This window comes from Macrotis lagotis, chromosome 1 (assembly GCF_037893015.1).
Source record: "Macrotis lagotis isolate mMagLag1 chromosome 1, bilby.v1.9.chrom.fasta, whole genome shotgun sequence".
NCBI lineage: Eukaryota > Metazoa > Chordata > Mammalia > Peramelemorphia > Peramelidae > Macrotis > Macrotis lagotis.
This window is the reverse complement of record NC_133658.1, coordinates 473,937,339-473,953,590: the sequence shown is the minus strand read 5'-3', so window position 1 is coordinate 473,953,590 and position 16,252 is coordinate 473,937,339. Positions and strand designations below refer to the sequence as shown.

Genomic DNA, 16,252 nt, shown 5'->3' with positions numbered 1-16,252 from the left:
GGTGTACAAAGGGAGAACTTGTCTTCTTTGTCTCCCAACCCTTCAATGCTGGCCTGGGGAAATCAAGAAAGGGACTCAACATATGGCACCAGTACAGGGACACAAAGGCAAAGTTTTCTAAGTGAAGTCCTGGATAAGGACCGGCAGATACAAGCAAGAAAATCCAGGCACATCCTGGAGCAGAGGACTTCAGAGAAAGTAACAGGTTGGTTGATTTTAAACAAGAAGGTGTAAAGTGAAAGTGAAAAGACAAATAGTATTCAGCATTGAGGAATCAGCAGGAAGTGGAGTTTCTGAGACAGTGCTGCAGGGGACAGAGCTTCTTCCCCAGAAACAGTCTGTACCAGTACCATGAACAGGATGGGGAGAACCTGCTTGCTGTTCTTTTGTGGACACTGCTGTTTGCCTGACAATGCTGGGCACGACCCAGACCCCTAGATCTACTATTGCTTGCAGAGAGCCCTCTTGCTAACTCAGACCCTGCTGCAGACCCCAACACAGACCCTGAGACTGACAAAAAATTTCACATCAGAAGCCACAAGTTTCACTTTCCAGACCACAGCCAGGTGCACCTTATCTGTTGCTGCGGCAGCAGAGGGCTGTGAATTGCACACTAGCTGTGCTTTCTGTGTTGAGAGCAAAGGTGTCACATGCTATTGGACAGTTTGTTGTGCTGATGGCTACTGCTCACAAAATGCAACAACTCCAAATTGTACTGTCAACATCTTAAGTAATTTCAAATGCTGTCTCTCATTTTCTGCCACCCTCACCCTCTGGGGAGGGAGGGAGAAGGGAAATCTTCCTTTTTGGAACTTCTGAAACTCAAACCCATGTCTCAAAAAACTTATTTTAGAAATTAAGGGGCCCCCATGCCTTCTTCCTGGTTGGGGGGGGGGTGGATTGGATAATGACTATGTTGTTCTTAGGCTATTGATTAGGAAAGCTGCAGCCTGGTGCATTTCCACTGGAAGTCCATTGAGTTGGGTTGCTTGGGAAAACAGCCTAAAGTGGAGTAGCTTTCCTGTCCTCAGGAGGTTTTGAAAAGAGGGAGGGAAAAAGGTCTATACCTTGTAGTTAAAGAAAAAAGAAACAGTAATTTAATCATCTAAGTTTTGTAACAAGTCTTGAGAATTTGTGTGTGTTAAAAAGGAAAATATGATTGGGATAAATTATATTTCTGGGAATTTGGGGCCATTGAATCATATAATTTATCAATTTCTTTTGGGAAAGATATATTTATACTATATGACCTTTGTTAAATTTACCTGATGTTAAATTGATATAATTGTCAAACAATTACTTATATTAAATATTACTCCTTTTATTTTAGGTTTGGAATTTGTTTGTTTTGAAAGGTTTTTGTTGGCTAAAGAAAAAACTTTGTAATCTTTGTCTCTTTGTAAGTTGAGGATAAAATGTTTTTCAAGGAATTTAGGAATATTGGTTTTTACTATTGACATTTGTTTATTTTTGAAATTTTTTTACAATTTATGTGTCATTCATTATGTCATAATTTTATTTCAAAAAAAGACAAGCAGGGGGATATATTAGGGATTGTTGTGTGTGGGAGGGCTGTGAACCTTCATCACTAGGTGTCCTTGACCATCAAAACCTTGTTTTACAAAGTGCCACAGGAGTGGGAATGGATCAAGGGACTAAGAAGGATATTTAATACTTGTATTCTGGTGAATAAATTGAGACCATAGTGTACAAAGGGAGAACTTGTCTTCCTTGTCTCCTGACCCTTCAATGCTGGCCTGGGGAAGATTGAGGGAGTCCATAAAGGGACTCAACATAGGAGCTTCTACAGATTGTCTCAAATGTCTTAGTTCTATTTTAGCCTTTTAAATCTTTTGAGTTAACTTGTATAGGGTAGTAAGGAGCTTGAGGGGATGGTTGAAATAGTTGATGATTTTTTTTAAGGATAATGGACACACTTTTGAGCAATTGGGACTGAACCAATGGATGATGAATAAGGAAAGGTTAAAAATTAAGGATATAGGCAAATTCCTAAAGGAGTCTAAAAAGAGTGTAGTCAAGTAGAGGGACTAGTCTGTTCAGGGATAAGAGGATATATCTGAAGATGGAGGAAATGAAGTAGAGGATAACTTTGGAGTGAATTGCCATTATAGAGTTAGGAAGAATAAGAAATTCTGACTGATGAACTCCTTTTTTGGTGAAGTAATTCATGAGGTCTTCTGTTGAAAGTAAGGGAAGAAGAGGTTTTGAAACTGATGCCAAGAGAGGTGGAACTAAGAGTCAATCAGGGATGGAATATTGACAGGGGACAATATAAATTTCTAGTGGGCTAAATCTGCACAGTTTTATTATTCTCCTTCTGCATTCACACCTAGATGGAAAGAGGACAACTGCTAATATTAAATTAGAGGTGGGGTTCGAAAAAGAATGAACAGCAACAGGACAAAGGGGTTAAGGTGAGTAAAGAAAGTTTAAAACTAAAGAGGTTGACTACAAAATCAAAGATTTTTTTTGCCCAAGCAAGTCTATCTATATTCATGGGGGGAGGGATATTTTGTTTACTTGTAAACAAGTATATTTTATTAATGTAAAAAAAACATTTGTATGAAATGAGAATAAAAAAAATTAGAAAATTAAAAAAAAGAATGTCTTCAGATATTATATCTGTTCAATAACATTGACAACACAAAATTCTGAATTCATAATTGCCCTCTGTAAATTAATAATTCATAATTGCCCTCTGTAATTTAATAATAGATAAGGCAGTGCAGTGAATAGAACCTGGAGCTTGAAATCAGGAATCTTCAGGTGTTCTAATTCAACCTCATACCTAATACCTATATGGCCTTGGACACTTAACTCTGTTTGCCTCAGTTCCTAATCTGTAAAATAAGCTATAAGAAGGAAATCACAAATCACTCCAGTATGTTTGCCAAGAAAATGCCAAATGGGGTCAGAAAGAGTTGGACATGACAGAAATGACTGAACAACAACAAATGGATGATTTTTAATAAGCATATTATAAAAAATAGTAAAATCTTGATTTTTACAATACATTATTACATTGTTTATATATTGTTAAAAAATATTTTGTGCTAGTCATGACCAGTCTTCCTGGAAACAATTCTAAGTTCATCTTCCTTTAAAACAATTGGTTGGTAACTATGAGTTCCTGAAGGAGAGAGAAACTTTCTTCCATTTCCTTTATATCTTCTTCTAACACCTAATCAAATATTGAAAGATGGTTTTTCTTGAGTCATCATGGAATGAATCAACTGCATTCAACTTCAAAGGCAACAGGATCAGTTGACCATTCTTGACTGTTTAGTAATCAAATATAAAAACAATAGTCATAGAGTTCTGGGTCAGTCATTTTATTAAATGACTTTAAGCACAGCCTAAGCCTGTGACTTAGTAATTTTTGCTTGTGTTATTAATGTATTACAGTATCTACTAGTGTTTTTTCTTCTTCATAGAAAGATCACAAAACTATCTCCCCACAATTGTAAGAGGTAAACAGTATAAAAAAGTAGCACTGATACATTGGAGTCTTTTAAAAACATTTTATCTCATACCTTAAGATCAAAGCATAATAATATGGAAACATGCCATTAATTCTATTCTATTTTACATTTGCTATAAATCAAAAAAACTTTGCTTTATCCAATATCTATTCTATTATCTAATGGTGGATTGGTTGGTTAACTAAATGATATGGATGATTATCTTTTGATTTGTACATTAATTGGGTTTAAGTGAGGCAGAGTTGCATGAAGTTGCCAGCCTCATTCTTTTTTTTCCAAAGTTATCACAGTTTAGTGGTACTGTGATAGGGCTGATGACCAAGAACAGCATGATTTCTTCAAGAACAGATCATGCTTGACTAACCTAATTATTTTTTGGATGAGTTTTCTGTAAAATAAAAGTAATGTCATAGACACACTATTAATATATTTCAATGCAGGACTTGGCAAAATATTTAATTATATCCTTATGGATTTATCTCTAGACTTACAATGAAATGCATACATACTTAGGTCTGAATCAGACATGTAACCTCTCCCCATACCGCTAAAGATCTAAGTAGCCTTTCTTTCTGTCAGATTCAAGAAGAAAGATTAATTCTGTCCATTTATTTTCTGTTCTAGGAAACTTAAAACAGGTGACTAGGGATATTTGATTCTCCTAATATTCACTGGAGAAATTCAGTTTTTGTGGTTGTGGTGGGCAGAGATGGTGAAATTATTTTACATGGTAAAATTCAATTGACATGTTCTCAAAAATTATTGTCACGGTCAGATACAAGAGGAGGAGGCCAATAGTTCCTCAATAAACATGGTTCAATTTAATTTTATCAGGGTGAGGAGAATAATTAGAATAATTTAGAGATGATTTCCTTTAGCTAGCTTCTTGGATATGAATTAATATTGTTGGGTGTACTCAGTGGGATGAAAATTGGAATACTGGTCTCTTTTAGAATTAATTACTAATGATAGAAAGCATATCTAGATAGAAAGCTATAGAAATGGATATGGATATGCTGAGGTGGAGAGGGAGGGCGGGGGGGAGAGAGAGAGAGAGAGAGAGAGAGAGAGAGAGAGAGAGAGAGAGAGAGAGATATTTCTTCATATAGAGGTTTAAAAGTCTTTGGTATTGAGTTTCTAAGGGTTCTCATATATTCGTGTACTATAACACTGAATGACCCTTAACCTTCATATAGCTTTAGGACTTCAAAAACTTACTGTAACCAAAGAGAGAACAATAACACTATAAAAATGGAGAGAAGTCCTAATGTTTCAAAGTTACTTTTTTTAATATCTGGGCCTCCAAGGTTATGAAAGTCTTCCATTCCTTTAGGGGCATTCTCATTTTACTTTGGAAAGTTATGAAGACACATCGATATTGGCTGAAAGTTTCTCAAAGTGCTTTGGGAAACCGAAAGATTTTAGAGTTGTCATAGCTTTATATATTTGAATCATGGTATTTGGCAAATGCTTCGAGGAAAAATAAAAAAGAAAACAAAAAATCAAGTTATTCAGCTAGTATTATATTGCTTTTTTTAGTATGAGAACTAAAAACCATTTGATATTTATAGGAATTAGTAGAAAACTCTTAGAAACCTGGAAGCTGTTAAATTTAATTACTAATTTAGTCTACTTAAAGTTGCTGAAAGTCTTCCATTCCTTTAGGAGTATTCTCATTTTACTTTGGAAGGTTATGAAGACAAACATCCATATTGGTTGAAAGTTTCTCAAAGTGCTTTGCAAAACTGAAAGATTTTAGAGTTGTCATAGCTTTATATATTTGAATCATGGTATTTGGCAAATGCTTCAAGGAAAAAAAAGAAAACAAAAAAATTAAGTTATTCAGCTAGTATTATATTGCTTTTTTTAGTATGAGAACTAAAAACCATTTGATATTTACAGGAATTAGTAGAAAACTCTTAAAAACCTGGAAGCTCCTAAATTTAATTACTAATTTAGTCTACTTAAAGGTATTTAATTGATTTTTATAGGTGGTCATTCCCTTTCCTGAAGAAGAAAAGAAATATATACATACATAAAATTGAATATACATGATGGAGTTCTGGTAAGACAATGCCATTGAAAAATTTCCTTATCCAATTCTCTTTTATCCAAAGGACAAGATTTAGGTAGCATTTGAAGCACCACTCCTACAAATATATGATATATTGGGATACTTCCTTCTGATGAACTCAGTATTTCCTAGGATGGTGAAGTTCTGGCTAACCAATCAGTAGACAATAAAGTTAATAATTGCAACTAACAAAGAAACAAAAGCTACTTTTTGAATCTGAACAGATCTGTACCAGGATTACTAAATTCATCACATACTCCTAAAGATTTTGTAGTCATTGGGTATTAGGAGAAAGTCTAGGAACCACATAATTTCTTAGATTCTGAAATAATTACTTCTCTGGCTCCTTGTCTTCAGATCCTTCATTCTGAAGGAACCTAAGACCTCAAAACAAAAGTGCAATTGCAGCAACTCTTTTTAAAGTCCAAGTGGAGAAGTGAACACTCAAGGTTGTTGTAAATCTACCTTTTTATGTGCAACTTGAAAATGAAATTAGGTTATTATTTTGTACCTGTTAGTCTGGCAATCTTGGTAGACTGGGGATCGTTCTGCCTTTCATAAAAAATTTATTTTGACTCTAGCTGCCTGTGAAAATTCAGTGAATCACAAATTGTGTGGATATTACTATTGTTACAATCAACTTTGCTGTGCTAGGAATAAGTTTACATAGTAAATGATACCACAGTCTTAATACTAAACAGAAGTTCACTCCTAAATGGATATTTCTACTTCTTTATTTTAGATGTCCTTTGACTTTACAAATGACAGAATATGAAATGATATTATTGAGAGTTGATAAAAGATCTGAATACAGCTCATATGAGTAATATAATTTGAGGTCTATGTTGTGTATTTTATGACTTTTCTTACTACCAGAATTAACCTTACCCTTGGGTTGATCAGATGGCTATTTGGTGAAGTGGTTTCAACAGAACTATAGATATTCACCTGACACGGACTATATCCCCATTTCCCACTACACTTGCTCAGTAATAGATGAAAATTTTCTAATAAGGGACAAAGATTTCTTTTTCCCTATAAGAATCAAGGTTTAACATATAAGGGACTTTGAAAGAGGGGTCTTTAAATTAAACACCTAAAGTATTTCAAGAACTTTTATTTATTGCAGATGATATAGAAAAAAGAAGGCATTAGCTATCTGGAAGTAGGCTAGGGGGAAGAACTCTTGGTCACCACAAAGGGACAGAATCAGGAAAGACTGGGAACATTAAAGACAAATTTTTTTTGTTATTTTCTTTCTTTCCAATTACATGCAAAGATAGTTTTCAATATTCATCTTTTTGTCGTATTCTGAAGTCCACATTTTTTACCATCCTCTCTTTCCTCTATCTTTCCCATGAAACTGAGTGATCTTATAAGGCTGTAAATGCATCATTGTGTTTAACATATTTCCAAATTAGTCATATTATGAAAGAAAAAAATACAAAAGACAAGTAACAAGTTTTAAAAAGTGAACATAATATGCTTTGGTCTGTATTCAAACTCCATAGTTCTTTCTACCTGGATGTAGATGGAATTTTCCATCACAAATCTTTTAGAATTGTCTTTGATCACTGAACTGCTGAGAGGCAAGTCTATCATAATTGATCATCACATAATATTGCTATTTATGTCTACAATGTTCTCCTGCTTCTCTTCTCACTCAGCATTGGTTCAAGCAAATCTGCAGGCATTTTTGAAGGCAACCTGATCATGACTTATTTTTTTAGGTTTTTGCAAGGCAGATGGGGTTAAGTGACTTGCCCAAGGCCACACAGCTAGGTAATTATTAAGTGTCTGAGACTGGATTTGAACCCAGGTACTCCTGACTCCAAGACCGGTGCTTTATCCACTACACCACCTAGCTGCCCCCGATCATGATTTCTTAGAGATCTAAAGTCCTCCATCATGTTCCTAAACCCTAATTTCTTCAACCATTCCCCAATTGATGAACATCCAGTTAATTTCCAATTCTTTGTTATTACAAAAAGAACTGCTATAAATATTTGTGTACATGTGAGTCTTTCCCTCTTTTTATTATCTCTTTGGTATATAGATCTAGTAGTGGCATTGATGGATCAAAGGGTATGTATAATTTTATTGACCATTGGACATTGTTCCATATTGTCCTCCAGAATGCTTGGAGCAGTTCACAACTCCATCAACAACATATGACTTTTCCAGTTTTCCCATATCTCTCCAGCAATGATCAGAGTTGTTTTAATTTGCATTTCTCTAATCAATAATGATTTCGAGAATTTTTTCATGTGACTAAAGATAGCTTGAATTTTGTCAATGAGAATTGTTCTGTTCATATCCTTTGATCATTTATCAATTGGGGAAATATATGTATTCTTATTAACTTGACACAATTCTCTACATATTTTAGAATTAAATCATTTATCAAAAATACGATCTGTGAAAATTGTTTCCCAATTTTCTACATTCCTTCTAATCTTGGTAGCATTGGTTTTATTTGTGCAAAATATTTTAAATTTAAAGTAATAAAAATTATCTATTTGACATTTTATCATGTTCTCTATCACTTATTTTGTCATAAGCTTCTTCCCTCTCCATATAGCTGACAGGTGAATTATTCCTTGTTCCCCTAATTGACTTGTGGTATCACTCTTTATGTCTAACTCCAAGATAAGGTAGAAACTCTATTTCTACCTTATCTTGGTATAGGTTGTGAGTTGTTTGTCTTTGCCTAGTTTTTACCATATTATTTTCCAGTTTTCTCAAATAGTGAATTCTTATCTCAGAAGCTAGTCTTTGAATTTTTCAAACTGAAGATTAATAAAGTCATTTACATACGATTTTATGTACCTAATCTTTTCCACTGATCCACCACTCTATTTCTCATTCAGCATCAGATTTTTGACAATTGCTGATTTATATTGTAGTTTTAGATTTGATACAGCTAGGCTTTCTTTGCATTCTTTCCCACTAATTCCGTTGATATTCTCAATCTTTTGTTACTCCAGATGAATTTTGTTACTATTTTTTCTAATTCTTTAAAATAGTTTTGTTATTTTGATTGATATAACACTGAATAAGTAATTTAATTTAGAAAGAATTGTCATTTTCATTATATTAGCTTGTTCTACTCATGAGGAATTAACATTTTTTTCTAATTGTTTAGATCTGACCATTAAAGAAAATTCTACAAGAGCTGCTTTGATATAAATGGTATTATTTTGTCCATGATTGACTCTTATCAATCTCTCATGGGTTCTTGCACCAATGTGTATTTTTTTGCTTATCTAAATTTTATGCTATATATTTTTATCCTTTTTAAATGAAAATAGTCATGTCACCCAGTTAGGAAATTTATTAATACAAAACCTGCCCAAAACTGCCCTCAGGATTAGTTACTTTAAAATAAATTTACCCTCACTAAATGACAAAAATCAATGTTGCTCATGCTCTTATTTACAGCAGAACTAGATATACCTTTTCACTTTTATCATCAAAAAGTGATTTTCATAAACTCTTAATTCATCAAAAATATTTTTTTCCTTCATCAGTACTCCCTGATTATTCTGTCCCTAGTTGGTCTTTTATTGAAAATGTGTGGATCAGTGACTGTACCTGATTCCAGACCCGATGTGCTACTGATAATGGCAGATGATCTGGGAATTGGTGACCTTGGTTGTTTTGTCAGTGTGACAATTAGGTATGAGTTTAGAAAGTTTTAATTTTGTTTTATTGCTTTTAAGCTATGATGATGATGATGATATATATATATATATATATATATATATATATATATATATATATAGCTGGATCAATTGCTGCTATTTTTATCTTCTTTAATTTTTTCAATTATATTTAAGAAACTTTTCAATTCATGTTTTTTCTGTCTTCTCTTTAATTTACCCTTCCAATGTGAGGGAGTAATCTGCTATAGTTTTTACATAAGTATTTACTATTTTCAGTTTTACATATTTCAATATTAGTCATGTTGTGAATGAAAAAATGAAAATATGTGAGAAAGAAAAAATAAAACAATTTCAAAAAGCATAGTATGCTTTGCTCTGTAAAGTTTTTCTCTGGATGTAAATGAAATTTTCTATCACAATTCTTTTAAAATTGTTCTTGATTATTGAACTGCTGAGAAGAGATAAATCTATTGTAGTTAGTAATCACACAATGTTGCTCTTAATGTGTCCAATGTACTGGTTTTATCTACTTCACTCAACTTCAGTTTATGTAAATCTTTCCAGGTTTTTCTGAAAACCAACTGCTCATTATTTCTTATGAAAAATAATATTGCATCACATTCATATACCACAATTTATTCAGTAATTTTTCAATTGATGACACCTCAACTGGTGCTTCTTTTTTATTTTTTAGGGTTTTTTTTGCAAGGCAAATGGGGTTAAGTGGCTTGCCTAAGGCCACACAGTTAGGTAATTATTAAGTGTCTGAGACCAAATTTGAACCCAGGTACTCCTGACTCCAGGGCCGGTGCTTTATCCACTGCACCACCTAGCTGCCCCTTGGTGTTTCTTTTTAAAAACTGTTTTGCAGAATTAACATACTGTTTTGAACGAAATTAAAATGACTCCCATAGGGGAGTCAGGAAGACCTTAAGCTCAAATATGGTCTCAGATACTTTTTTTACTGTGAAATCTGGACTAACTCACAACTTCTGTTGGCCTCAGTTTTCTCCACTGTAAGATGGGAAACATAAAAGCACAGACTTTGTCAAATTGTTATAAGAATCAAGTGTTAAAATTTGTAAACTATTTTGTAAATATTTCATAAAGAAAATTTTTAGAGTACTTATTACAGTGTCTAGCACACTATTGATGCCATATAAATATCAACTCTTATTAGTTATTATTTAAAAGATGAAAAGGTTAATCAGAAAGTTCAATTCTTATTTTTTGTTTCATTTTTAACTTGGGGGGATGATTTTTTTAAAAAGCTACTGTTTGATAATCAATAAATTTTAAATCTATATTCTTGAAGGATTTACAAATATTATGATGCTCTAATCTCAAAGCTGTGTTTCAGGGTAAGTTTATTGAATTCAGAAACAATTGGGAAATATTTAGCCTAAAAGAGAGAAGATATAAAAGGTATATATAAAGATACTTGTGGAGCTGTCATCCCAAGAAAGAATCTATTGTATTTCATTTGAACCAAGAAGGTCAATATTTATTAGTAGATTAGTAGATAGAAGGGGGAGAGAGAGAGAGAGAGAGAGAGAGAGAGAGAGAGAGAGAGATGAAAGTTCAAAAGAAGTATTTCATATTGATTAAAGGAGTCCAAAAATTGAATAGATTACTTTGGAGATTAATGAATTTGTGCTATATAATCGCTTGCACAGGTAGTATAGAGGAAATTAATCTTTGGGTAGAAGTTGGATAACCCTGTGTGACCTTGGGCAAGTCACTCTTAAACCCATAGGTTTAGAAAAAAAGGAGTTGGGTAACCAGTGTTTCTTTTCAGCTTTGATAAGTTACTCTTCTATTCTTTTCACCAGTACAAATGAACTTTTATAAATCTGAAGTAATTAGAGAATTAAAAAACCAAAAACAATAAAATGGAACCCCCAACACTTTGATTCTAAGACATCCCCAGGTAATGTAGCATACTAGCAGTAGGAGAAAGCAATACTGGAAAATCTATATTATCTTTTTTTTTTTAGTTTTTTTTTGCAAGGCAAATGGGGTTAAGTGACTTGCCCAAGGCCACACAGCTAGGTAATTATTAAGTGTCTGAGACCGGATTTGAACCCAGGTACTCCTGACTCCAGGGCCCCTTTATCCACCATGCCACCTAGCCGCCCCCAAACTGAAAATCTATATTATCTAATTGTTCTGTGAGTCTGAACTCATCCAACCTTAACTGAAAATTGTCATGTAACTTTAGTTAAACATGTTTTTTTTTTCCCTTTTCTCCTCCTTAGGACACCTAATATTGACCGCCTCTGCAAAGAAGGTGTAAAACCTGCTCAGTATATTTCTGCAGAGGCAATATGGAGCCCCAGTAGATCAGCTTTCCTCACTGGCAGAAACCCAGTCCGAACAGGTATGAAGATATTTAAAGTATTATGTCATTAATTGCTTATAGAATTTTAGTTAAATGATATCAGAAAACAGCATAAATCTTAGAGTGGAATAGTTTCAAACCCAAAGAGAACAGGGGACTGCTAACTGATACATAAAGATCGCCATAGACCACATTTTGAGTTTTGAAAAGAAATGTCTATGCCTTATGGTATGTTTAAATTATTTTGTTAAATATTTCCTAATTATATTATTTTTTCTATCTAATTTGGACCACACCTAGAAATGTTCATTTGAGGCCCATTGGTGATGGTGTTGACACTTCTGAAGGGGTTGAAAGAATTCAGGCTCTGGCATTAGAGTAACCAGGCAGGAAAGACACAAGTTATTTAACATCCCTGATTCTCAGGGTTTTACCTGTAAAAGGAGAGTCTTGGTCTTGATCACTTCTAATAAATCATCCAGTAGAGAAAGCTAGAGAGTGAAATGAATAGAGCATTGAGCCTTGGGATCAGGAACACTTGAGTCCAAACCCAGCCTGAGATACCTACCAGTTGTGTGACCTCTTCAGTTTCCTCATCTAGAAAATAAAAATGATAATAGCAATGACCTCACAATGAGGTCATTACCTCAAATGAGGTAATAATCATAAACTGCTTGGCACATAATGTTAACCATCATCAACTTCTTTATTAACTCCAATGAACACCATCTAAAATTGACAGGAACAAAGGGGCTACATTCTTTAAAATTTAGTTTATATATCTATCACTCAAGCAATGTTTGTCATGGTTTGGTTGAGTCACAGATTTAAAACTGAAAGGAATCTTGGAGATCACCTAGTCCAATTCTCTCATTTTTAAATGAGGGTACTGAAGACCAAAGTGAGTAAGTGACTTTTTCTCAAGCTCATGTAGATGTGAAATGACAGAAACAGAATTCAAATGTCATTCCTATGACTTTAAATCCACTCTTTCCTTTGGATCATTAAAAATTCATTTTTATTGGAATGATTTATTTTTATCTTACAAGCATTAACAGATTATTCATTATTCTTGAGAAATTTCTTATAACAAATTAAAATGTTGAAGTGAAACTAATAATACTGACCTCATCTGAAAGGTGCCTGAAATATTTCACAGCTGTAGAATACCCACACTGTTGCAGGAAGGGATCCAGAAAGGTTGTAGGGACCCAGTCCTGGTTTCTGAATGATTGTGAGAGAACTCAGATAGATTGGAACCTGTTTCAGCCAGTCTGTAATATGTATAAGCTCAGGAGTCAAGGAAAGAAGGAGCTTAAGATAGTTGACTGACTATAGGCAGAAAAGGGAATACTGATAAAGAAAGAATTTGAACCTTAGATAGGCATCCCAGAGGCTAGAACCATATGTGAAGTTTTCAAGTAAAAAGTTTGAGAGCAAGGTAGGGCAAAAAAGGGGGCCTTGGAGATAAATGGTGCAAGATTATGCTCTGTCTGAGAAGACAGTCATACTGAGGTCAGTTCACAAAAACACACTTATATTAGCAATTCTCTGTCTGGGACCTCTTTCTACACAAAGCTAGGTGCTATAACATCACAGTTAATCTTTCCATTTGAAAATCCAAGTTAAGCACTTCGCTTAACCCCATCAACACTTCTTTAATTTTTTTAATTCACAGAAAATTATTTTCTCTCTTCCCCTCATTGCAACCTGTTAGAAAAAGAAAAGAAAAACAAATTTCTTCTAACAAATATGAAGTCAAGGAAAACAAATTCTTTCAATTGTTGTATTATATATATATATATATATATATATATGTACATATGTATATGTGTGTATATATGTATATAAACTTTATACCTGACATTTATCATGTTTTTAAAATGGGTAACATATTATTGGTCTTCTTAAACATATATGATAATTGAATTGAGCATTGTTCTTTGAGTTTTAAAAGTTATTTGTTGTTACAGTGTTATTGTATATAGCATTTTCTTTCTACTTATTTTATTCTTCATTAGTACCTAAAATTCTTCAGAACTTTTTATTTTTTAATACTAATGTTGTAATATAAATTATTCCTCTGGTTCTGCCTATTTCACTCTGTATTTTTTATGTCTTTACACAAAAGCAACTATTTCTTCATTTCTTATAGCATAATAGAAATCCATCACATTCACATTGCACAGTTTATTCAGCCATTCTTCATTAGACTTCTCCTTAATTTTCAGATTTCACTGGCACAATATGAACTGCTATAAATATTTTTGTAACGAAAATACATTTTCCACTTTCTTTTATTTCTATAGTCTTAGGTAAATTTTATCAAAAGGCATGCCCTGTATAGAAACTTTTTTGGTATAATTACAGATTGTTTCCTAGAATGACAATATCCATTGGCAGTCTCACCAATAGTGCATCAACATACATGCTTTTCCATAGCTCTTCCTAAATTTATCATTTTTTAACTTCTTTGTTGCTCTAATAGGTATGAGGTAGAATCTCAGAAATGGTTAAATTCTCATTACTCTAATTAGTAATGGTTTGTATATTCTTTTGTTTTCTTATGGTCTTCTATATTTGTTCCTTTGAGGAATAGCCATTTATATCCCTAGAACATTTATGAATTGCTCAACATCTTTCCAAAATTATGTATATATATATATATATATATATATATACATATATAAAATGATATAAGGAGCCAGTTCCTTATATATCTTGGAAGTAAGATTGTTATCAGAAAAATTTGCTTCAAAAATTTTCCCCAGTTGTTTCCCTTTTAGTCATAATTTCATTAGTTTTAACCGTAATTTCATACTTTCATTTTGTTTGTGTAAAATTTTTAATTTCATATAATCAAAATTACTTACTTTACCTTCTTTTTTATTATCTTAATTCCTTGTTTGAGTATATACTTTTCTCTTATTTTCAGATCTGATAAGAAATTTTCTGTTTCCTGGAAGAATGGATAGAATACTGACCCTGGAGTCAGGAGGACCTGGGTTTAAAATTGACTTTAGAGATTTAATTTCCTTGCTGTGTGACCTTGGGCAAATCACTTCATCCCATTGCCTAAGGGGAGAAAAAAGAAATTTTCTATTTCATTTGTTTATGATGCACTCATTTAGTTAATATTTTTATATAAGTTATAAGATATAGTTTCTCTGGGACTGCATTTGTCATTCTAGTTTTAGAATATGCTTAGAACATTCTAAAGTGATATTACTCAATTTCCAGGATAAGAGTTCAAGACAAGTTCCATTTTATCAATGATACTTCATTAGAGATCCTGTTTTAAAGACAGAATCCTCTTTCCCAGAAGGGACAAATTACTTGATACTAATAGAAGTCTCAATTACAACCACATAATTTTTTTTTTGTTTTTTGTAAGGCAATAGGGTTAAGTGACTTGCCCAAGGGAACACAGCTAGCTAATTATTAAGCATCTGAGGCAGGATTTGAACTCAGATCCTCCTGTCTCCAGTGTTCTATGCCTCCTAGCTATCCCTACAATCATATAAATTTAAGGGACTCCCTCATCATCCCCTTGAACATCAAGGCATTCTTGGCACATCTTGACCTTGGCACACCTTGAGCACATCTGACCATTTAAAACCATCTAGAAGCTATTAACTTCTCACTACATCCATGTATCTCTTAAGCTTATAGATGTAAACTAGCTATTAAAATGTTCCTGGGGGGTGGGGGGCAGGGGCCTTGCTGGCATCCTTGTAGAGGCCTCGTCAGCCAGGGCCACAGCCGCGGGAGGGACCCAAGTGGAAGTGTCCGTCCCGAAGCGCCCCATGGTGACAGCTCCTCCCTGCCCCTGCCCTAGCTGCTGGTGTGATGAGCAATATGACAGCTCCCAGCGCCCCCAAGGCTGCCAGTGACTCCATGGTGGGCTACGTGCTGGGCCCCTTCTTCCTCATCACCCTAGTGGGGCTGGTGCTAGCTGTGATGATGTACATCCAGAAGAAGAAAAGGGTGGACAGGCTCCAGCACCACCTATTGCCCATGTACAGCTATGACCCAGCTGAAGAGCTTCATGAAGCAGAGCAGGAGTTGCTATGTGAGATGGGGGATCCTAAGGTGGTACACAGGTGGCATAGCAGCTACCAACACAAACGGATGCCACTTTTGAATGTGAAGACATGAAATCCACTGGAGGGGCTACCTGTTACAAAAGTCCAGAATTGGATCCTTCTGCTAATCCCACTGAAATATTTTTCTTCCCCCCCCGACCCCTTTGCCTTGGACACACAAGTTAACCCAATGGCTGGGATAGCTGTCCTTTTCTATCTATCAAGGGACTTGTTTTTCTTCTGGGCAAATCCTAAAACTGGAGGTAATGGAGTATCTCAACTTGGTTTGTATTCCACCCCCCCACACACACACACTGAGATGTCCCAGCATGTTCAACTCTGCCCTTGCTACTGTCAGGTGTAAAAGTTAGGGTTTCCTAGAGAGGGATTTGTAATGAAATCCTATCTCTAGGGATGGCTTTGTTTATATACAGTATATACATATATTTTGTAAATAAAAATGCATTGTTGATGGTTGAAAAAAACATGTTTCTTATGTTGCACCATGGTAACTCTTACAGCTCAATAGTTCAGGCAAAGCAATAGGTGGTAATATTGAAGATTCAGGACTGACTGTCAAGTAT

At 34.2% G+C, this 16,252-nt stretch overlaps 1 protein-coding gene and 1 pseudogene across 1 annotated transcript; both read left to right on the top strand.

Annotated features, from left to right (window-relative positions):
- Window positions 1-9,149: 9,149 nt before the first annotated feature.
- The window catches only part of LOC141504765 (arylsulfatase F-like), a 42,281-nt pseudogene continuing 35,178 nt past the window's right edge, over window positions 9,150-16,252 (top strand).
- LOC141519932 (small integral membrane protein 29-like) lies at window positions 15,393-15,811 on the top strand. The gene has a single exon (XM_074231883.1). It carries the CDS (start codon window positions 15,433-15,435, stop codon window positions 15,739-15,741), a length of 309 nt encoding a protein of 102 aa, XP_074087984.1. The 5' UTR covers window positions 15,393-15,432; the 3' UTR covers window positions 15,742-15,811.